At 42.0% G+C, this 24,853-nt stretch overlaps 1 protein-coding gene across 1 annotated transcript in view; it reads left to right on the top strand.

Moving 5' to 3' along the window:
* Positions 1-24,853, top strand: part of KLHL3 (kelch-like family member 3) — a 110,300-nt gene that overhangs the window by 61,617 nt on the left and 23,830 nt on the right. The window contains exons 7-8 of the mRNA XM_012646335.1: positions 12,645-12,761; positions 16,393-16,542. Coding sequence (XP_012501789.1) covers positions 12,645-12,761; positions 16,393-16,542 — 267 coding nt within the window. The remainder of the gene's footprint in view (positions 1-12,644; positions 12,762-16,392; positions 16,543-24,853) is intronic.

The following is a 24,853-nucleotide window of genomic DNA, read 5'->3' as shown; positions in this document are numbered from 1 at the left end:
ATTCCTTTAAACAAAAAAATCAAACAAACCTTCTGGCCCATGGCCACTACATTCTGGACTCTTTAAAGAAGAAACGACAGTGATGATGACGATGATGATGATGCCTCTATTTACTGAACATCTACAGTTTGCCAAACACTGTGCTAGGTGCTTTGTGGTCTTCAGTTCATCCGACCTTCACTGCAGCCCTGTGAAGCAGGCATTGCTGTTGTCCCTGTATTACAGAAGAGGAAACTAGTTCAGATTTCTCTTCTACCAGGAAGAATTTCTTTACTTCAGGAGATGCAGTCTGCAGTGGTGAAAACAGCATAAGCTTTAGTGTTGGCCAGCAGGGTCCAAATCTCATCTCTAGAATTTACAAATTAGTTACGTGACCTTAGCAAGGTTCTTGGCCTCTTCTCTGTTTCTTCATTTGTAAAGTGAGGATAAAAGTATTAGAACATATTCCACAGGGCAGTTAAATGGGATATGTGTGTAAGATGTCTGGTACAGTACCTGGTGCCTAGTAGGAATTCAGTGTTGGCTCAGTTTATCATTGACCCTGCACCTGGAATCAATTTCTTTCTCCTCCGTGTTCCAGGATAATACTCTCCTTGTTCTCCTTTTTCTTGTATGTAGTTAATTCCCGGCTAGTTTTCCTCCCACACTCAACTGTGAGTTCCCTGATGGTAGAGACTATGTCTTATTCATTTCTGCATCCTCAGAGATGCCCAATAAATGTTTCTTGAATCGTCCTAGTCCACTCTTAGCATCCAGGCTTGAGGTAGTTTCCTGAGGGAATATTCAACAAAAACTCTTGAAAAGGACTTTGTATCAGAGAGAAAACTGTGCAGAGAATAGGGTAAAATTCACAAGCCCCTGCCTGCCATCCTAGAAAAGTTTGATCAAGAAGAAACGCAGTTGAGTGATAGAACCGTGGGCTTCCCGGAGACTTCGGATGGATCCCAGAAGGTGACTGGCACAAGCTGGATTCTCCCGTCATGGGCTCGGGGAGGCCTCTGCTTCCATTGACTCTAATGTGAATGGCATCTCCGGAGAAGAGGATGCCTTTGGCCAGGCCGTAGGCCCCTTCTTGCCTTAAGCTCGGGAACAGGGGATGTCCTCATTTCTTGCCAAGCATGTTTCCTGCCTTCTCTGGATTTTGCTACCAAATTGGCACAATGAGGTGGGGAACCTGCAGCCTCGGGCCACATGTGGCCTCCTGGATCCTTGAGTGCAGCCTTTTGACTGAATTCAAATTTCACAGAACAAATCCTTTTAATAAAGAATCTCTTTTAATAAAGGAATTTGTTCTGTGAAGTTTGGATTCGGTTGAGGGGCTGCACTTGGGGATCTGGAGGGCCACACATGGCCTTGAGGCTGCAGGTTCCCCACCCCTTACCAGTCAGTTGATTGGCTGTGTGAATGTTGAGACAGTTGGGCATTTTGGGGCCTACTTAAGCATGTTCTCAAGTGTAGACTGAAAAATATAAACAGCAGAATTTGGATCAATTTGGGAATATTTGGGTTGAGAGTAGGGGGACCCTGTCACCTCGAATTCATGCCGCCCATCCCTCTCTGAGATCATAGAAAGTCTTCTTTAAGTGAGGGCTTATCTGTGTTGCCGCGCCAAGGGGGACTGAGGGTAGGGGGGTTCGTGGAGAGGCATTATAGTGCCCTGGAAACCACCTGGGCTTTGGACGCAGGCGGTCTTAGTTCTAGTCTCTGCTTACTGGCTCTCTGACCTTGAGAAGCCACTGGTCTCTTTGAACCTTAGCTTCCCTGAATGTAAAATGGGAATTCTAAGAGCACCTCCCTTATAGAGTTGTCACAAGGCTTAGAGATGATGGATGTAAAATGCCAATACAGTGTTTGGCAGGTGCTCAATAAATGGCAGTTATCATTGTCATTGCCATATCCTTTATTTTGAGGCACCATTAATGACGATAATGGTATCAATTTTGCCATTGATAATAGTAAAATATGCCCTTGAGTTAACTGTATCTTCCCAGAAACAAAGAAACCTGACTTTGTACACACTTTAAAAATTATCTGTAGTGGCTATCATTAATTTACATGCTTGCATGTGAGTTACTCTTTTTGGATAACCAGCATTTGGCATATAGGTATTTTTCACATCAATGAAGTTATGCATCATATTTGCTTCTTAGAAATTATGTGTTACTTCAGAATTATGTGCTGCTTTCCATAAAGTTGATTACTTGTGATCTTGATCCCTTTAGCACCTTTGAGGTTGACAGTGTCAATTTTGAGGCTTATCAAAGAACAGTGGAGTTTGTTCTTCATTTTCTCTGCTTAAACTCATAGTTTTATTTCCCCTTAATTGATCATACATTGCTGAAAGTTAAATAGCTGGAAGCTTCTGATAATTGGATGTTTTTCATTTGAATGCTAGTCCTTTAGGCTTTGAAAATTCTGTGTCAGTTCCAGGAAACTTGGTGATTTCTGCTCCCTTTAATTACATTCTATGTGATAAGCAATCTCTTGCATGCATAATAGCCTTTCCTTTCAATACCATTTTATAGTGGAATTTTTTAATGTGTTTGAATTAATATTAGGGATCTTAAGTTAACATTCAACTGCACATCATGTTACATTTGCAGAAAACTGAGTTGGTAATCAAATACTTGTGTTCAGATAAATCCACACCTTGAACAGTGATATCAGCTATATTATGACTTACTCTCAGTCTGCAGCCCACAGGTTTCTTTCAACATATATTATAAAATGCAGCCAGGGCCAGGCATGGTGGCTCATGCTTGTAATCCCAGTACTTTGGGAAGCTGAGGCAGGAGGGTCACTTGAGCCCAGGAGTTCAAGACCAGCCTGGGCAACATAGTGAGACCCTGTCTCTACAAAAATAAAAGCTTAGCCTGACATGTACCTGTAGCATGTACCTATAGTCTTAGCCACTCAGGAGGCTGAGATGGGAGGATCACTTGAGACCAGGAGTTCAATGTTGTAGTGAGCTATGATGGGGCCGCTGTACTCCAGCCTGGGCAACAGAGCGAGAGTCTGTCTCTAAAATAAAAAAAAAATGCAGCCAGATTTCAACCATTGAAATGTGAAAACCATGTGCATCTTCAAATAAAGGAAATGTGGTATTTTACTATTAATGATGAGTATAAGTAGCAGTGGCCAGGCCTAGGCAGCTTGCTTCTTGGGAGTTTGAAAGTATGGGTTTTACAGTCAGAGTGACTGGGTTTGAATCCTGATTCCACCACTTAAACAAGCTGAGAACCTTGGGCAAGTTGTTTATCTCCCACCAGAATGTATGTACCATATAGTCAGGAACTTTATCTAATTGTCACTGCTGGAGTGTATCAGGTTCATGGTAGACACTGAAAAAATATTTGTTGAATGAGTGAATAAAAGAACCTCTCTAAGGGTCAGTTTTCTCATCTTTAAAAGATGAGTAATGATAATATTGTGCTACAATAAACTTTTGAGTATAGATGTCTTTTTGATAAAATGACTTCTTTTCCTTTGGTTAGATACCCAGTAGTGGGATTGCTGGATCGAATAGTAGGTCTACTTTTAGTTCTTTGAGAAATCTCCATACTGTTTTCCATAGGAGTTGTACTAATTTACAGTTTCACCAACAGTGTACGAATGTTCCTTTCTCTCTGCATCCACACCAGCATCTATTGTTTTAAATGGTGCTGGGAAAATTGGATAGCCACATGCAGAAGAATGAAACAGGACCCCTGTCTCTCACAACTTAACAAAAATTAATTCAAGATGGATAAAAGTCTTAAATGTAAGGCATGAAACCATAAAAATTCCAGAAGAAAATGTAGGAAAAACTCTTCTAGATATTGGCCTAGGCAAAGAGTTTATGACTAAGATTCTAAAGGCAATTACATCACCAACCAAAACAAATAAATAAATGGGGCTTGATTAAATTAAAAAGCTTCTTCTGCACAGCAAGGGAAACAATCAACAGAGCAGATAGACAACCTGCAGAACAGGAGAAGATATCCACACACTCTACATCCAGTAAAGGGCTAATATCTGGAATCTACAAAGAACTCAAATCAGCAAGGAAAAAAAACTCCATTAAGAAGTGGGCAAAAGACATGAACAGAAGCTTTTCAAAAGAAGATAGACAAAGGGCCAACAAACATTTGAAAAAATGCTCAATGTCACTAATTATCAGGGAAATGCAAATTAAAACCACAATGACATATCACCTTACCCCTGTTAGAGTGGCTTTTATTAAAAAGTCCATGCCTTCTTATGAAATACTATTGAGGCTTTTCAGAGACATCTCTGGGTGAGTACTACTAATAATAGGGAAATGGCCTGCATTTTAGATACAGGTCACGAATAAATTGGTTAAGTCTCCAAAAAATTAATGTCAAGTATATGTTGTAATGAGAACTACAGGTTAGTTTCTCTCTGCATTGTGACATTTTTAAATGTGTTGTTGTCTCCTGAAACTCTATTTCAGGGGCCAAATTCCGATATCTTATCTCTCGGGAGGGACTACCCTCTTGACTTCTCATACCTTAGGTGAGTTTTACCAGTTTTGAAACTTTATATAAATGGAATAGTGGTATGAGTATGCTTTTGTTTCTGACTTTTTTTTTGCCCAGCATACTATTCAGCACATTATTTCTATGCCTCATTACAACTTGCAAGGTAGAGATTATTGTCTCCATTTTGCAGAGGAAGAAACTGAGGCTCAGAGAGGCAATGCAGTTCATTAATAATAGATAGCTCCATGATTTGAAGCTGAGTGTGTCTGCCTTCCAAGCCCCTGCTCTTTATTAATGTACCCCCACCCCAGTAGGAGGATACAGAGATGAGTGACACCTTCTCATTACTATTCAAGAGCTCATAGTCTGGTGGGCAGACAGACTCAAAACATGTATCCATAGTATGTGGCCAAGAGAAGTAATTGCTTATAATCAAAGTTCAAGTAAAGCACCCTGGAATATTTTATTTCTGGTTGTTAGAGGGAGAAGTCATCATGGAATAGGGAATATTTGAGCTGAAACTTGGAGAATGAAAATAGGATTTGGGAAGGCCATTCAGGTTGGAGGAATAGTAGGAATAAAGGCATGGAAATTTGGAATAATACTGTACTTGGGGGGAGAAGTAACCTTTGTGATGAGAATCACAGGTCTTCGATGGGGGATAATGGGAGATGAGGCTAGGAAGGGAATAGGGATCTATAAGAGAGTTAAGGAGAACTTTCTTCTTTAGGTCAGTATTTGCCCACTGTGTCCCATAAAACTACAATATTGGAAGATGTTTATAGGTGTTTGGGTTAAAGAAAAAACTGTTCTCAGGTCAGACACATTTAAGAGACACTGGCTAAACAAAGTAACCTGGTTTCTTTACTGCAGGGCTTGTCAGAGCTTTTATATGGCAATGAGCTTTATGAATCTTTAAAGGGGTTTGGGAACACAGTGTGATGTGTTCCCAGGCTTGTTTGGCCCTGGAACCGCTATACTATAGGATGTCTCCTGCAGTGATATTCTTAGGAATATATTATGGAGAAGAGTCTTTAGGCCACCTTTCTTTGGTCACCCCAGATATTCTACTCATTACTGCATCTGTTGATATTTCTTTTGGCAATTAATCTCCTTAGGGATTTATAATTTTTGATTGTGACTTCATCTGCAGAGGGTGTTATATCCATGGGAGTCTAGGTTGCCCTGCGCTTTGGAAGTGCCCCTATATATAGGCAGCTTTACTGGCTTAGAAATGATTTTTCTATTACTTTTTATCTTGGGTATCCCCTATATGCAAGGATAAAGTCAGTTGAAACCCCACATCTGTATGTGGCATGAGCCTGGGGTTGAGATTTCTTGAAGGTGCGGTTTTCACTCTCTGTCTTTCCCCAAACCCCGACACCCCTCAGCCCACAAGAGATTACAGGCTTCCTTCCCCTTTCTCATGGCAGATGGGCAGAGTTTGCCCAGTCCTAGTTGTACAGCTAGCACAAAACTGTCCACAAACAGCCTGTGGTCCAGACACTCTACCCTACAGGACAGTAATCCCCAGCCGTTGAAACCCATACCTCAGTTATCCCTGTGAGCTATTTTGGCTTCAGCTCCCTGGCTTGAATTCCTTCTCATTTAAAGTACTCAGGCATTTCTTTTTGCTTTTGAGTATAGCTCAAATGTTAACTTTCTGGTAATACATAATTTTCACATTTGGAGCTTACAGGAGAAGATTCCTTCCAAGGTGGTGCAGTCACCACATTGCCTGGCAGGCATCCTTCATGCCCGTGGCATCCCGCACTCATCCGTGGGATCGGTGCCGCTGAAGTAGCCTCTCAGCGTGCAGGCATTTCTGTCGAACCTTGTTCTTCAGTCCTTTTCCTTATGCTTCACAGAATCATAGTGAAAGTCTTTTTTTACTGGACATCGGCAGTAGCAGAAAGCTGAAGAATTTCCAGAGTAGATGATATCACTGTTTAGGTTTTTCCTCATTTTTGGTTATCTGAACTCATATCTGACAGTATGCTATTGTGGGCAGAGAACCGTACACACATTCATTCCTGCTTTTATTAATTTATTCATCCTCTCAAGAAGTATATATTGAATGCTTTCTGTGTGGCGGATAGGGTATCAGTCACAGGAGAGACCTTGGCAGACAGATAAATGTAAGGTATCTGCCTCTGTGGAACTAGTAATCACATAGAGGAGACAGAATTTTATCAAATATGTGCACAAATAAATATATAGCTACAAACTGTGACGTGTGATATGTGTGCTATGAAAGTGTAGATCGAAAGTCAAAAGTGGTTCTAATTGTTGCCCTCTCACCAATTAGCTGGATAATGTTGGGCAAACCACTTTGTTACTCTCTGCCTCACTTTCCCCTTTTGTATGTGGCCCTCGCTATTAATATTCACTGAAGCAACTGCAAGAAAGAGCTTTTAAGTGCTGCGTAAAACCTTAAGATGATGGCACTTACAGAAAGATGGATGCAACTGGGTAGGTTTCCAGAGTCTGGGGAGCCTTTAGACCAGGACATCTCCCAGCCAGGGGTGTGCTGGTAAATGTTTAACAACGGGCTGTCTAAAACATTCTAAAAGCCCTGATTCATTTGCTGATTCACTTGCTGATTTCCACAGTGTAAATATTTCCATCGAGGCCGATTTCAAACTGCCAGCGTGATGTCACTAAATGCGGAGCTGGGGAGAGACAGGCACAAAGAGCTCCGGTTCCAGCACACCACTGCTCCAGTGTGGTGTGTGACAGGGAGGTGGGAGTATGGTTAACACACTCTTGTTAAGCTTTCACTTATGAAACAAAAACAGGAATCTGACAGAATCATTCTTGCATCTAGAAGTGCTTTCTTCTTGACTTAAAACATGGCAACGGATTTGCAATTTGCTATTGCCTCAATCTCAGGGGGGTTGTCCTAGGAGGGCGTAGAGGGTTGTAATTAGGATTACAGGTTTAGGAGCTTAGTTTCCCAACTCAACAGTCTGCCCAGGCTTTTAAAACTAATTGTGCCTCTGAGATGCAAATTGCATAATGTTGGGTTTTTGGACTTCGAGGTGAGTTTACATCTCAGATCTACTACTTGCTGGCATTGTGACCTTGGACAACTTGCCAACCTCTCTGAGGGTGTTTCCTCCTCTGTAAAATGTGAACAGTAACATCTACTTCACAGAGTTCTTTGTCGGATTAAACGAGATCATCTGTGGAAAATGCCTGGCAGTGTGGTTGTTGTTATTGATAAACTTAGTCCTTCTCAAATACTGAGTAACAAATCAGGTCCATGTGCAGGATCCTAGTTATTTCCCTGATGTTGTCAAAATTAGCTTCTTTCCTCCCTCCTATGTTTTGCCCTTAATTGGACTTTTCCCCTTGCCTAGTCACTGCCCTGCCTTTTTAAAGATGAATCCCCCTTCTTGTTTCTCATAACACATTTCGAAAGCAGGAGTAAGCGCCCCAGGACTCGGAATTTTACCAGGGCCGTGCAGGTCCTGCCTGCCTTGGCTGCCGGTCTAGCCAGAGGGGAGGAATGGAAGGATCAGGTTCAGCTGGTGCTTTCTGGCCAAGGCTTATGCTTACATCTGAAGTGTGGAGAGCTGGGAACTATGAAATCTGATTTTCTGCAGCTCTTTTCCACATAGTAACCTTGTGGCACTTAAGAAATTGGTTCTAGAACATGAGTCAGTGAGGATATGATGCTATTTCTTTGTTTAAAAGTGAAACCCTCTGTGTGCCTGTGGGCAGATTATTTCAACACAGAAAGTACTCTCATCTGAGTAGACATCACCCTGTCCCATGATTGAAGCCCCAGGGTCTGTGCTTGGATTTTATAGACCAGGGGTTGATAAACTGTTCCTGTGAAGGTCCAGGTAGTACATATTTTAGGCCTTGCGGGTTATGGCTTCTCAGCTCTGCTATTGCAATGTGACAACAGCCATAGACAATATGTAAATGAGTGAACATGGCTGCCTTCCAACTAAATTTTACGTACAAAAACAGGTGGCAGGCTGGATTTGGCCTGTGGGCTGTCGTCTGCAAACCACTGTTATTAGACATTTGAGAGGAAGCTAAGAATGGGCAAGAGCACGAACATTGGAACTGGGTTTGTGTGGAACCAGCTCTGCCGCATTTCAACTCTGGTGCTTGAGCAAGTCACTTAATAAGGGGTAAGAGAATCTATTCTTTGAGTTATCTTGAGAATTCGGGGAGATGATGTCTATGAAGAGTCCCTTGGTGGGAGGGGCTGTTGGGAAGGGTTTTAGGCACATTGAAGGCTAAAGCTAGTTAGAAGCTTATTTGCTTATTTATTTTTCAAGCATGAAATCTAAAGGAAAAAACATGTGGCTGCTGAGAAGGTCACCATGGTTGCCAGGAGCTGTGGCTTTCACCGCTGAGTAGGTAAACAGCGCAACTAGGCGGAACCAGTTAGACAAGTCACGCCAAAAATAAAGATAAGGTTAAATATCGACTTCAGTAGACTCAGCCTGCTTTTTAGCTTTTATAACAAAAATTAAGCTGAGTGATGGAGAAGAATGTGATCAATAAATCCTACCTACTGAAGGACTTGTAGTTCATTCTTCAGCAGAGCTTTTTCAGTCAGCCACCTGGTGCTGTGTTAGGCAGCAGAGGAGAAGAAGGTGCCAAGACAGGGCAGGTGCGCTTCTCACCTGGCAGAAGCTCACAGTCTAGGAAAGGGCAGTAGGGAGAGGTTGGATAACCACATGCAAAGCAGTACGGACTGTGGCTGCTCTCGAGCTAACCCAGCAAAGCCAGACTTCTTCATCAGCCTCTGACTCCGTCCTACCTGCCGAGACTCCAACCCTCCCCTCCCTAGCCCACTCTGTTCCAGCCTAGGCCGTTTCCACCCACCTCTTTCCATGCTTATTTGGAACTAATTTTCCATTCATTCATTTAGTTTGAGTTTGTAGGTCCCTGTTCTCATGGATCTTAAGGGCTAGCAGAAGCCCTAATGATTTACAATCATTTGTAAAACATGCTATGAGGGTGAGGGACAGAGCTCTGTGACAGTTCACAATTAAGAAAATGACCCAGACAAGGAAAATTTCCGTGGTGTGTGTTTGCTTATGTTTGTGCACATATAGGTTATTTTATACAGAAATGGGAGCAAGCTATACATACATACTACTCCTTTCCTTTTGTTCTGTTCTATTCCATTCCATTCCCTTCCTTTTCTAATTGATTTCCTTGGCAAATTCAAGTTATGCCCAACATGAGTTAAGGATATATTTAGGAAATAGGACCGAGCATTTTAGGGGTAAAGCATCGTTAATGTATCAGCACAAAAAAAATTTGGTTAGGTTAAGAAAAATTGGAGTGTTTTTTTCCCCCCTGGCAGATAAAGCTTTCATTTCAACTTTCTGCCATCCTTTAAATTTTGTTGTAGTTTTTTTCCTTTTCCCTTAGAATTTCTTTTCTTTTACTCTCCACTTTTTATTCTGAAAAATTAAAAACCTATAGTAAAGTTTGAAAGAATGAACATCCATATACTCTTTGCTTAGACTCAACAGTTAACATTTTGCTTTATTTGCTTTCTCTCCCTCTACAGATTTAATCTTTCATTTTGCCAAACCATTTGACAGTAAATTGCAAGCATCGTGAGACTTCACCCCCAAATATTTTAGCATGCATCTCCTAAGAACAAGGAAATTCTCTTTTCTAGCCATAAAACCATCATCATACCAAAGAAGTTTAACATTGATACAGCAATATTATGTAACATGTATCGGTTATTCAAATTTTCTTAGTAGTCCCAAAAAAGTCCTTTGTAGCTCTTTCTTGTAGATCTGTAATCTAATCAAGGTTCATATTTTGCTTTGCATTACATTGCATTTAGTTGTCATGCCTATGAATCCCCTTCATCTAGAACTGTCTATCTGTTTTTTGGGGGATCTTTCATAACATTAACAGTTTTGAAAAATCCAGGCCAGCCCTCTTGTAGAATGTTCCAAACATAGGGTTGTCTGAGTGTTTCCTCGCTGTAAGATTCAGGTTAAACATTTTAGGAAGAATACCACATAGGGGATGCTGTGCCTTTCCCATTAAATCACAATCAGGAATATAATATAAATTTGTCCTATTATTGGTGATGTTAAGTTTGATCCCTTGTTTAAGGTGGTATCTGTCAGATCTCCCTATTTGAGGGTATCTTTCCCCCATGTAGGTAATATGTAGCCTGTGGGGTGATATTTTGAGAGCTGTGAATATCTTGTTCCCTAACAATTTTTGATTTTAGCATCCATTGGTGATCTTCGTTGGATCAGTCATTACATTGTTGGTTGCAAAATGGTGTTTTTCTAATTCTATCATTCCTTCTACATTTATTATCTGGCATTTTTTTGTAAAGAAGAGACCCTCATACTTTTTTTTACTATGCTTATGGACTCATGGATTTTTTGATATTGTGTTATGATATATCACAATTTTTAAAAAAAATATTTTGTATTGAGGTATGATTTACATATAGTGAAATATACAAATATTAAGTGTATAATTTGATTAGTTTTGACAAATGCATATGCCCACCTCATGCCCACCCTAAAACACAAAAAGTTTGCGTTGGCTTTTTCTGAGTCATTCCCTGACCTCCCTCCTGCTGAAGCAGTGCTGATCTGATTTCTTTCTTCATTATTCTCTTTGATGTTTAAATTGTCCCAAATATTGGCAATGAAAGCCTCATGGGGTTGGCTCTGTGTCCTTTTGACATGTCCTCAATTTGTGAACACTTTCTTTCTTTTGGGTACAAAGAAGGTGTTTGTACCCAAATTCTTTTTAAAAGCTGAAAATAGGGTTGTCTCTCTGTATTTGTGGGTTCCACATCTGTGGATTCAATCAACCAGGGATCAAAAATATTTGGGAAAAAAATTATGCAAAGTTCCAAAAAGCAAATTTTGAATTTTCCACATTCCAAATACTACACTGAACTCATGTGAATGAAGTGATGTATAGGTATTGTATTAGGTATTATAGGTAATCGAGAGATAGTTTAAAGTATATAGGAGGATGTGTGTAGGTTCTATATGAGGGCTGTCCGGAAAGTATCCAGCCATGTAACGTGAAAAATATATTAACAATGACTGGATACTTTCTGGGCAGCCCTTGTACAAATACTATGCAATTTTATATAAGGGACTTGAGCATCGGCAGATTTTGGCATTTGTGGCTGGTCCTGGAACCACTCCCCCACGGGTACTGAGGGATGATGACTGTATCTAATGGTATGCATACTGTTTTAATAATTTCTCCATGATTGGGCTTTAGGTCATTTCCTTTTTTATCCTGTTATAACAATGCCGCAGCAAACGTTTTGGAATGTATATTCTTGTACACATACATATTTTTGTAAGCTAGAGCTCTAGATGTGGTATTTCTAGGTCAAAGAGTATGCATATTTAAATTTTTGATTGATCTTGACAAAGCTTTCCCTCTCCTCTTAAAAAGCTACACTAATTAACTTTTCACAAACATTGCTGGTTTTCCCAAGGCCTCACCAATATTGAGTTTCATCTGTCTGTGTGTATATGGTGGCACAGAGTTTGAATTTGGACTTGTCCTTGAGTAGAGTGGACATTCAAACCATAAGTCCTCTTCTTTTGGTTCCAAACCCTCCAGTTTTGATTTGCACAGAAATGAAATCTCTCCTCAAGGAGAGGTTCAACACAAGGAGAAATTTTTGCCATTCTCTCTCATTCGATGTCACATTCACCATCATAGCCAGCTGAAAACGGAGGACATTCTTATTATTTTTATTCTGCATCAACTGTATAAAGTAGATAAATGAGGAAAGGGGGGCCTGAGAGATGACAATATTGCCCCCCTGGGTCTGATCCTCTTAAGCAGTCTTTATAAATTTGGTTCACAGTTACTGTTCTGTATTTCTAACCTTAAACAACTACTGGAACCACTTTTATTTTAGAATGAACCATGATGATTCTACATTTGGGATAGCAGCTTTGTCATTGTGTATGTGTGCGTGTGATCACTCTCTGAAGCCAGCTAGTAAAACTAAGCCTTTTTGTTTTTGTTTTATTTTAAATATTGAATCTTAGATTAATCAAATACCTTTGTGGATGACTTGTAACTTTTTTCCCTTTTTTACAGGTTGAGAGGTGTTTGAAAGCTTACGTCTCTTTGCTGAAGTACCTGTGTTGCTTTTTTTTACAGGTGTTCGAAGCTGTGATTTCATGGATCAATTACGAGAAAGAAACCCGTTTAGAGCATATGGCAAAGCTGATGGAACATGTACGACTCCCTCTCTTACCTAGGGATTACCTAGTTCAGGTGAGTGCTGCGTGAAGAACCAAGCACTTCCCTGTCCACCCAGGCCTCTAAGGAATAGCAGGGGCCACCCTGGTTGTGTGCAGTGGTTGACGAGTTTAATGGGTCTTCTGTGTGGGTCAAGGACACCAACCCACTGGGTTAAGTGTGAGGTGTGGTGACATAGAGTTTAAGAGCACAGGTATGAGAATAAGACACTCAGGTTTCAGTCCCTGCTCTATTGCTTATTAGCTTTGAGTTTTTATTTAATCTCTTCAAACCTCAGTTCTTTTTCCATAGAACAGATATGATAATAGAGTCCAGCAGGGCAGTTGTGGAGACTAAGGGAGTGTGAATATGCAAGTTAGCTGTTTAGCACAGACCCTGGCGTAACCCGTGTTCGATGAACGTTCGCTTCTTTGACTGTAGGGGACCAAAGCAAGAAGAGCCGTTTTCATAATGTTTCTGTGTTCCCTTTTGGTCTTAGTTTTAGGCAACTTGGAGCGCCATTCAGGACTGTGAAACACAGCTCCTCACAGGTGCCTAGAATAGGTAGTGCTTCTCTTCCTCGGAAAGGAAAGAACGATGGAGAATTGTGGGGTGCCCCTGTGGTGCCACATGTTTTCTCATTTAATTCTTACAACAACCCTGGGAGGCAAAGATTGCAACCCCCTTTTTGCAAATGTGGGCCTTGAGGCTTACGGAGGTGGGGTCGCCAGCCAGTCTGAGGGAGGTCAGGACTCAGACGCAGATCGGTCTGGCTGTGAAGCCCGTACTTCTTCCACCAAGCCAGGGCCGTCTTTAATGCTCTCTATTGTTTACCCGTGACGTGACTTATTTCATATCGGAAATGGAATCAGACGCTTTTACAAGCAGGCGAAAGATAAACTTTAAAATATACAAACAAAACAAAACACTGAAGCAGGAGGCCGTCGGTCGGCTGTCCCCGAGGGGTCTCCGGAAGGAAGGGAGGGTGCAATGCAAGGATAAAAGAGGAGGCTTCGCCACCCAGTGGCTCCGTTACTGCCCAGCCACGCGACCCCGGGCACTTCCTCAACTCTTTTAACCCCTTTAAACCTCAGTTTTCTCATCTGGTAAAAATAGCACATGTCCTTACAGAATTGTTTGAAGATGAAATGAGATAATCCGTGCAAAGCCTATAACACCATGTTCAGTGAATGTCACTGATATACTACTGTCTTTGTGACGGCTGCTGTGATTGGCAGTAGTGGGTGACATAGTGTCCTCATGAGCACCTGTAAACTCCTCTGCTCGTGACACTGTTGCTTGATCCCAGGCCTAAGGGGTCAGTGAACTGTTCTCTGAATCTCTGTTACTTCACCCTCCGCTCAGGTGCTGAGGGGTACACTTGCAAGCCTCTGTCCAGGCCTGCATGCTACATAGGGTGGTACCACTGCCACCTGGTGGCAGCATGTCCTTCCTGTAGAAAAGGTCCCCTAAGCAGAGGGACCCACTCTGCCTGAGCTCCCAGTGTCAGAGTCAAACCTCCCACTGTCCTGTGGGAAACTACTGAAGGTGGAGGTAGGTGACCGGCCTCCAGCACGGTCTCGCTTCCACAGGGAGGGTGGGCGGCGTGGGGACCTGGCTTCCAGGGAAAGGTAAAGGGGCATTAACAGACCTTTGGTCACAAACACCACCAGGCACTTACAGCTGAAATTTAACAAACTTAACCATTAGGAAGGGGTTCCTGGGTTTATTATGGCAAAGTAAAGTAGGATTCAGATCTAGAAAAGAAGGGGGCCAGAGGCAATGGACGTGAGAACTATTATGTGGGTCCCCCCACTTTTTTTTTTTTAAAAGGGCTTTTATCAGGCCTCCCAGAGTGAACACCTCTGGGAGAGGATGTTTCATTAACATTCATTTGACCTTGAAACTTTAAACTAGTATAACCTGCTGGGGATGGTGATAGTGGTGGAGGAGGAGGCAGGGGAAGGGAAGGCTGTGGGTGGACCTATACCAACACTGCCTAGCTTTTGGGGGGGCTTTTTTTTTTTGCAATGGCTAACGTTTATTAGGCTTTTACTAAGCATTTAAAAATATTGTACTAAATGTGTAACATGCTATATTGTGATAAAATCATGAACTTTGTACAATTGAATTGTACAATTCGGTGGCATTAATTGCATTTATGATGCTGTACAAGCATTACCGTATCGATTTCTAAAACTTTTTCATCGCCCTAACTTGAAGCTCTGTACCCATGAAGCACCAGCTTTCCAGGAGAGCTTTTCATTCAAGCTGAATAAGTTCTTTGGGAGAAGTAGCTGCCTGTGCACTTCTCCTTCTTCCCAAGATTTTCTAGATATCCTCTCCCACCCTTTTTATTTTTTGACTGACCCTAGAAGTTTATGATTTGTCTCAACCTGGCTCACTCCCCTAGTGGGAGGGTGAAAAAACCTTCCAAGGGACCGGAGTGTTCCTGGGGACTGTCTCTGGGGAAGGAGGTGCTCAGAGGTGGCAGAGGCCTTATCTCACCAATCCTCCTTTTCCCGCCAGCTCCAGTGCTGCCCAGCAGGTCATGGCCCTGGGCCCTGTTTTTATTTCTAGTGACAGATGGGGACTCAGGAGAGGCTTAGCAAGGCCCCGAACGTGACTGGCTTGAGGGCTGAGGTAATCGAGGTGGGAGGCCCTTCTCGTTCTCTCACTGGACTTGTGTTCTTCAGGGTCAGAAACCTTGTCTTGTTCATCGTTTTCGTCCTGGGGGCCAGCACAGGGCTGCCCAGCCAGAATATGTTCAATCAGCGTCAGCTCTTGAACAGAACTGATCTTGCCCAACATGAGGTGGCCTCAGAAGACCACACTACTCATTCTAGATGTGTCACAAGTGACCTGACCTGGGCCAAAGGGTGGAGAGCTGAGAGTCAGAGCATCAGAGTGGCTTTACCCTGGGTCTTGCTCATGAAACACGTTGGCTTACATTTGCCGAGCACCTGCCTAGGTCCCGAGCTCTGGAATAAGAGGTGAAGAAGCTGGAGTCCCAGCTTAGATGGGGTACAAGGTGAGGTCAGTAGGTGAGACTTTGTATGGACATTTTTTCTGCTCTGATGTTGCTTCTCTGTTAGAAAGAGCTTCACTGGCCAGTAAGAGAATAGATATGAATCCTTCTCCTTGACCACTTTATTTAACTCAATGCCTCCAAAGGTTTGCTGATGGATCCATGCTGGTTCCTCTTTCCCTCCCTCTCCTCCTTTCAGATGTCTAACCATTCGCCCTAAACATTATAATGCATTCAAATCAGGAGGAATGTGGGAAGTGGCTTTCAGGACAATTACTTGTCTTTTGTTTTGTATAAACTCATTTAAGCTTCAAAAACAAACAAACAAACTACTGAGGTTGTAGATACCTTTAATATGCCCATTTTACAGATGAGGAAACTGAGGATCAGAGATGTTAAATGGTGGATCTGGGATTTGAATCTCTGATGCCAGAGCTTGATCACTTACCCCACTGTGCTCTTGAAATGCAGGAGGTGAGCAGTGAGTTGTAATTCTGTGGATCTTTCTCTTTGGGTCTGAGGTGATGAGGTATGGAAATGAATGAGTGTGGGAGCGCAGGAATGACTCAGCCCAGGGAGAGAGCTTGGGAAATGTGGCTGAGCTCTGCTCCAGGATCACCTGTGGGTCATTACCTCCAGACGGTTGAAGAAGAAGCTTTGATAAAGAATAACAACACCTGTAAGGACTTCCTCATCGAGGCCATGAAATACCATTTGCTCCCTCTGGATCAGAGGCTCTTGATTAAGAACCCAAGGACCAAGCCCAGGACTCCCGTCAGCCTTCCCAAGGTAAGTCCCAGTCCGGTCACTGCCGAGAGTAGGGGCTGTGTCCTGGGTAAGTGGCCTTCCATTACTGCTTCCAAGTCTTTCCTCACCTGTGGCTGCCCTGCATCTTGGTTGCATTTACGACCTAAGAGCTGGAGTCTGCTGGTTCCTCTTGAATCTGCCGGTACCTCTCTCTTCTGGGGTCTTCCTTTCCTAAGAGTTTCAAGGTAACCTCCAGTGTCATCAGGGAGGTTTGAGAATAACTCAGAGCTCCCCCTGCCCCCCATCCCTGCCTTCTCATTTCCCACCATGCTTTGTGCTGTCTTTCTATTAGACGCAGAGGAATGGCTATGCTGGTTTTACTTAGTGATGGCCATAACAGTCCTCCTTCCAGGCCATTCTTTGAATCAGAACAATCCCAGTCTGGTTCCTTCCCTCACCACAGGCAGGAGTAAGGACAGTTAGGGGCTGCCAGAGGAGAGAAGGTCCTTCAGGAGTCTGACAGGTAATGAAAGAATGAAATGGGAAAGAAACGAGGGAAATGAGAACTTGTGAGGGAGCAGCCAGGGGAGGGGAAGGATGAACGTAGGAGGGGACGCCATGACCGAGAGCCTACGCTGGGTGCTGGCTGCTTTGATTCCTGCAAGTCCCCTCCCCTCTCTAAGCCTCACGTCCCTTATCTGAACACTGAAGGCTGCTGCACTCATGATCGCCGAAGTCCTTTCTGACTTGGCATCAAAGTAGTCTCTAGGATTCTAACATGCTGATGTCTGGGGGAAGGTCCCAGTCGACCCAGGAGGAGAGGAGTGAGTGGCGTTGGCTCATTGACGACAAAGTAGGCAGCACCAGGAAGTATTTAGACCCTTGCTTTGCCCTCCTCCTTCTCTTTCCAGCTGGTGCCACCCTCCTTGCCTGCTGCTTCCAGGAAGGTTTCACCAGGGGTAGAGAAGGATGATGTTTTTCAAGACCAGATGTTGAGGTTCTCCGAGGTTTGCAGTTCCTTCTTTCCACTGTGTTCCATGACCCTGGATCACGGAGAGCATAGTGGTTGCAATGTGAACAAATGTCCCAGATAACAATATAAGCAGCTGACCTTTATTGGGTGCTTATTATGTGCCAGGCACTGAGCCGAGGGGATCACATGCATATCTTATTTAATCTTCTCAACAACACCATAAGGTAGAGATAGTTACTATCCTAGTTCTACAAAGGTGGAAACTGAGGTTCAGAAAAGTTAAGTGACTTGCCCAAGGTCAACACAGCTAATGTGGTAGAACTGGCATTTGAATTGAGTCTTTCTCACCCCCCAGACCTGTTCCCTGAACCCATACCATCCTACACCTGGCTTCACCTTCGCAAACCTGAGAGTGCATTCTTACCCGTCTGCCTCACGTTGCCTAGCGTTGTTTAGAAGGTGCAGCCGCAGGCAAGGCCTTGGTCTGGCTGGCCATTTGCCTCACTGCATGCTGATGCCTTTTGTTTTGTTGAAATATTGTGTTGAAATGTCTTCACATTTTTCAAAATGAAAATAACCTAGCTTTCTTTAATTATAGGGATATTTCCTTGTTGTAAATCAGTAAAAGAATACTGCAATTTTGAAATAAAGTAAAAGTCACCTGAAATTTCTCCCAGGGTCAATCACTGCTACCATTTCGGTAAATTTTCTCGCAAACATGTTTCTGTGCACTTATGCACAAATAAAAAATGTACACGTTTAGATAAATGGAATCTTGCCATACAAATTGAAATATTTTCCCCCCACTCAACCATATGCTACAGAGTGATTTCAATGTTATCAGTATGGGTGACATAATCATTTAAATTGTAATGGGTATATAGTATTTAATTGTATTTATATACCACTATGTATTTAATAGTCCCCTACTGATGGGATTTGAAGTAATTTTCATTCTTTTGTATTATAAACATTTCTGTGTCAAATATTCTTTATAAGATAGCATCGTTTTTTAGTTTGCATTTCTTTGATCATGAATGAGATTAATCTTGGTTTCATATGGTTATTGGCATTTGTATTTCCTTTTTGGGGAATTCTCTGTTCCTGTCCTTTGCCCGTTTTTCTTTTGAATTGTACATTTTTTATTAAAAGTTTTTAAGGGCCCTTTATATATGAAAGAGGTTAGGGCTTTGTATGTATGAATTGCAAATATTTTTTTTCTTCATTTGCAGTTTGGCTCTTAACTTGTTTATGATAATTTTTTAATCCCAAAAAACAATTTTTAAGTAGTCAAATTGATCTTCCTTTTGCTTTATAGTTTGGGTTTTGTGTCCTGTTTAGAACTGTTTTCTTTACTCTTGAGATTAGTTTTAAAAATGCCCATATGTTTTCCTCGAGTACTTTCTAAATTTCTGTTTTACATTTGCATCTTTGCTGCATCAGAATTTATTTTGCTCTAAGGAGGGTAGGGATTTGGCTTTGTTTGCATTGCCAGTGACGAGCCAGTTGTGCCAAAGTCATTTTACTGATTAATTTCCCTTCTCCCTACTGATGTGAACATCATCCTTATTATGCTCTGACAAGTGTTGTGTCTTGAGAATGTTGATTCTGAGGTGCATTGTTTTTTTATGTGGAGGAGCCTTTTTATTCTCCTTTATTTTAGCTGGTCTTGTGTCGTGGTGACTTTTCTCTTTGGAAACCATGGTTTTCATCCTAAATGATATCAGGTTAATGACATCTTTGCCTGAGGAGTGTATTCTGGAGCTAAGAAATGTTCAGATCTAGCCCAGATTCTTTGTGTAGAGCCCATACCCAGGGATCTCTCCTTCTCTGGACTCCACATCTAGCTCTTACCACATATACCAATGAAAAGACAGTTTTAAAAATCAAAGTCATACTTTGAACCTGGACTAAGCATGCTGGGAGCCACTCCCCGATCCCCCTATCCCAGACTATCACTTTGAGGATTATCGGGTTGTATATAATCTCATGAAGTCATCGCGTTACTAGGTCAGTACTATGCAGATCCTGCTTCTCTGAGATTGCTCTTGTGCTTTTTCTTTTATACCAAACTGCCTCCCAAGACACAGCTTTCAGGTTTTGGTAGCAGATTCAAAGGATTATTTTCTTTTAAATTTAGATTAATTAAGATATAATAATTTACACACCATAAAATTCACACTTTTCAGGGATACAGTTTGATGAGAATTTATAAATGCATGCAGTCATGTAACCACTATCTCAGTCAAAATATAGAATATATATATTTTTTAAAACAGAGTCTCACTCTGTTGCCCGGGCTAGAGTGAGTGCGGTGGCGTCAGCCTAGCTCACAGCAACCTCAAACTCCTGGGCTCAAGCGATCCTCCTGCCTCAGCCTCCCGGGTAGCTGGGACTACAGGCATGAACCACCATGCCCGGCTAATTTTTTCTATATATTTTTAGTTGTCCAGCTAATTTCTTTCTATTTTTAGTAGAGACAGGGGTCTCATTCTTGCTCAGGCTGGTCTTGAACTCCTGACCTTGAGTGATCCTCCCGCCTCGGCATCCCAGAGTGCTAGGATTACAGGCGTGAGCCACCTCGCCCGGCCTAAATATAGAATATTTTAATCACTATGAAAAGTTCCCATGTGCTGCTTCCCCCTCTTCTACCCCCAGCCCCTGACAGCTGCTGATCTGATTTCTGTCCCTATAATTTTGCCTTTTCTAGAATGTCATGAGAATGGAATCATGCTGTATGCAGCCTTTTGATCTTGGCTTCTTTTTCTTATCATGATGCCTTTGAGATTCATCCGTGTTGTTGCAGGAGTTCATTCCTTTTTAATGCTGAGTAACACACCATTGTGTGGAGGCATCATAATTTGTTTATCCGTTCACCAGTTGGTGGACGTTTGTGTGTCCAGTTTTTGGCTATTACAAATACAGCTGCTAAGATTTCACTTGCAGATCTTTGTGTGGACATACGTTTTAATTTCTCGTGGGTAAATATCTAGGAGTAGGATTGCTGGGTAGTATGGTAAGTATATAATTTAACTTTATAAGACATTGCTAACGTTTTTCAAAATGGCTGTATTATTATGCGTTCCTACCGCCAATGTATGAGAGTTCCAGTTATTCCACAGACTTACCACTACTTGATATTATCTATTTAACAACATTTTAGCTACTCTATTAGGTGTGTGGTAGTATCTCACTGTGGTTTTAATATGCATTTCTCTAATGACTAATGTCATTATTGAACATTTTTTCATGTGCTTATTTGCCACCCATATTTCTTCTTTGGTGAAGCATCTATTCAAATGGGCCTACTTAACCCATTTGAAAATTGGGTTGCTTGCTTATTGAGTTGTAAGAGTTCTTTATATATTCTGGATACAAGTCTTTAATCATATATATATATATGTGTGTGTGTGTGTGTGTGTGTGTGTGTGTGTGTGTGTATAATATTTTCTCCCAACCTATGCTTCGTCTTTTCATTTTCTTAGCATTATCTTTGGAAGAGAGGAAAGTTTTTTTTTTTAGTTTTTTAATTGACGAGTAAAAATTGTATATTTTTATCGTGTACAACATGATGTTTTGAAATATGTGTACATTGTGGAATGGCTAAATTGAGCTAACATATGCATTACCTCACATACTTATTTTTTTGTGATGAGAACACAAAATCTACTCTCTTAGCAATTTTGAAGAATATGAAACATTGTTATTAACCATATCACCATTTTGCACAATAGATCTCTTGAACTTATTCCTCCCATTTAACTAAAATTTTGTATCCTTTGATCAACATTTCCCCTTTCCCCTATCTCCTGATAACCACCATTCTACTCTCTGCTTCCATGTGAATCTTTTTTAGATTCCACATATAAGTGGGATCATGTGGTATTTATCGTTCTGTGCCTGGCTCATTTCACTTAGCATAATGTCCTCCAGGTTCATCTGTGTTGTCACAAATGACAGGATTTCCTTCTTTTTTCAGGGCTGAATAGCATTCCAGTATGTATATATACCACATTTTCTTTATGCATTCATCTGTCAGTGGACACTTAGCTGGTCTCCAACTCCTGGTCTCAAGCTATCCTCCTGCCTTGGCCTCCCAAAGTGCTAAGATTACAGGTGTGAGCCCCTGCACCCAGCCCTGTTGGTCTGTCTTTACACCAATATCATGTTGCCTTGATAGCTGGGTATTTCGTAGTTTTTGACGCTGTTGTAAGTATTTTCTTTGTACATTAGTTTATTGCTGATATATAGAAATATGATTGATGGGAAATGTTATTTAAAGGAAAAGGAGAGGTCAGGTTGGTGATGGCTTCATTGCTTTCTGAAAAACAGGAACAAAAGTTTCAGGAGATTGCTAAGTACCCCAGGTTGACACTTCAGACAGGTACTTAGAATTCTCTTCTAGAGTGTTAGCTCTTCCACTAAACTGCAGTTTCCATGACAGCAGGCATTTCTCATCTGTGTCCTTGGCACACAGCCTATATGAAAGAAATATATTTTTAAAGAAGAAGCCTCATGGAGATTTAGTACTGACCATTTATATTGCCCTTTGTTTTTTCCCAGTGCTTGTCAGCATTCATGCATGTGTTTTTGCATGTATGTAATGAGGATTTATAGCCTACTTTGATTACTAGTGTAGGTTGACCCTAGAACATTTGATTCAGCTCACAAGTCCATGTGTGCATTAATTCATTAATTTATTAATGCACTCATCCAACATACTGCCATAGAGAAGTCACTAACTGCCAGCCACTGGAGTAGATACTGGAGTCACAAAGGCTCATATGAGCCAGTTCTCTCCCTGAGAGACTCCCAGACCAGGGAAAGAGGAGATAGATGTAAAAGGACAATGACAATGGAGCGTGTGAGCACCATGCTGGGTGTATGGGCAGGACACTCTAGGTGCACAGAGGATGGTGAGGGTTCAGGGAAAGCCTTCTGTAGGAGCCAAGACCAAGCTGAGTCTCCAAGGTCAAATGCAAGTTGTCTGTGAGAGAACATCCAGAAACTGGTTCGGATGACCGCAGGAGAGAACTGGCGCACACCCTCTGATGACCACTTAGAGTAATTTGTCCCTTGCATCTTCTTCCCTAGGTCATTGTCATTCTTACCACCAAAGGCATTGATGATGATACAAGAAATACCAATTACTGAGCAGCTTCCTTATGTTTTAGGCTAAGTACTTAATGTACATTGTCTTATGTCATCTTCATGATGACTCTGGAAGCTCTAATGTTGGAGAAAACTGAGATTCAATGAGATTGAATGACTTAATCAGGGTCTTACAGCTCTTAAGTGGTAGCATGAGGACTTGAATCCAGGTCTGGCAGACTCAAAGCCTCGGCTTCCAATCACTCCACGGTGCTCATCCGCACAATGACGGCAACAGCAGATCTCGGTCACTGAGCACGCATCGTGTGCTGAGCACCGGGCTAGCGATTTACAGTCTCTCAGAGGATTTTCACAATTGTAATTATGCCCATTTTGCAGATGAAGAAATTGGATCTTGGGTTATGTCACCTACTCATTATATATTATTAGTTATCTATTTCTGCATTACAGATTACCCTAACTTTGGTGGCTTAACACAACAAACATTTACTATCTCATGGTTTCTGTGAGCAGGAATCCCGGAACGGCTCAGCTTGGTCCTTCTAGCTCAGGGTCTCCCATAAAGTCGAGCTGTCAGGGGAGGCTGCAGTCACTTCAAGGCTTGTTGGGGAGGTTTGATTCTAAGCTCGCTCACGTGGTTGATGGCAGACCTGTTTCTTGCCGTGTGCTCTCCATAAGCTGCTCGAGTGTCCTCATGACTTGGTAGCTGGCTTCCCTCCAGAGTGAGTGATTCTAGAGCAAGAAAATGAGAGCACATTTTCTAAGACAGAAGCTGTGGTCTTTTTATAACCTTATGTCAAAAGCCATGTCCCATCACTTCTGCTGTATTTTCTTTGCTAGACACAAGTCACTAAGTCTAGGGGAATTAAGTTCCATGTCAGAGAGCAGGAGTATCAAAGAATTTGTGACCTACCTTTAAAGCACAGTTAGTAAAGGCTGAGATTTAAACCCAGGATGTCTGGCCCCAGGCCCTGTGCGCTGAACTATTTTATTATATTGCCTCCAAACATCACAAAAAGCATTGTAGCTGGATGCTGTATGGAAAGAAACCTGATTCCTACCCGTTGGAGACTTTTAGGATGTCTCTCTGAGACAGTAAGATAGAAATATATCAACAACCAAATAAATTGAGGAAGAGAAGAAATTAGGAGAGACTTGGGCTAGTTGGAAGACCAGCCGCAGGAGTTCCAAGGGCAGGCTATTTGGGCTTTCATGAATTCATTCAAGATAGGCTTTCTGACAGAGCAAACTCTGAGAAATAACATAGTGGAGAGAGATTTGCATTATTCTCTGTAATTATCAGTAGTAAATCTGTTTGCCAGACAAGTCCCTTCCCTGAAAGGACTATAACTCTGCCTCGAGATAGCTGCAGAGGCTAATAAGGGTGTTTTTTCCTGAGTCGTATATGCACAGATCTTGCTGACACATTCAAGCCGGAACAGCTAATAGCATCATCTTGGCTCCCACACATTCACTGCCCAGCACTTTCCCTGAGGCTGGGTTGCCATGGACAACCCGAGGCTGTCTCCGAGCCACTCAGAACCCTCCTACGTTACCCTGTTCCACAGATGGCAGCAGAGAAGTGAGGTTCCAGGAAGATGCAAATAAACCTTTTGGAAATGTACTGAACCTGGCACTTTTCACTATCGTTCTAATTCAGTTGGCATCTCTATTCAGCTCTTTAAAAATGACACTGAAAAGCCACTTGGGCTGGAAGTGGGTGGCTTGCTCCTGAATTGGGCCGTCCTGCTTTCAGTAGATGGTGGCGGAAGTAGAAGCTGTTGGCTGAGTGGGCACTACCCTTCTTCCGTCTTGGTCCCTGTCCTGGAAAACACCCTGGGGTCCTGAAAAAACCCCATTATCACCCCTGGAATTAGTGGTATTCACCCTGCCATTCATAGGTTTGTAAGTGTCCTTTTCTACCTTTTTTTCAGGAGTCAGGTTTTTAGCAGTTGCTTTAAACAATAATAATGACACTGATGTTAATATAACATTTAGTGTTTACTATTTATCAAGCACTGTGCTAAGTGCTTTATATCATTTAAGTCTCCTGACACCCATACGAGAAACGTCCTATTGTCCTGATATTACAAGTGATGAAAATGAGGCTTCGCAAGGTTAAGGCTCAGGGTCATACAGCTATTTACTAACTGCTGATATTTGGGCCAAGATGTGTTTGATTCCAAAGCCCATTTTTTCCCACTCCTCCTCTCTCCCTCTGGGCCTTGCCCTCACATCCCCTGGTTCTCAGACCCCCATTGTCTCTGC

The sequence above is a fragment of the Propithecus coquereli genome, unplaced genomic scaffold, assembly GCF_000956105.1.
Source record: "Propithecus coquereli isolate 6110/MARCELLA unplaced genomic scaffold, Pcoq_1.0 Scaffold242, whole genome shotgun sequence".
Taxonomy (NCBI): domain Eukaryota; kingdom Metazoa; phylum Chordata; class Mammalia; order Primates; family Indriidae; genus Propithecus; species Propithecus coquereli.
Note: the sequence above shows the minus strand (reverse complement) of the source record. Positions and strands in the feature narration are given on the sequence as shown.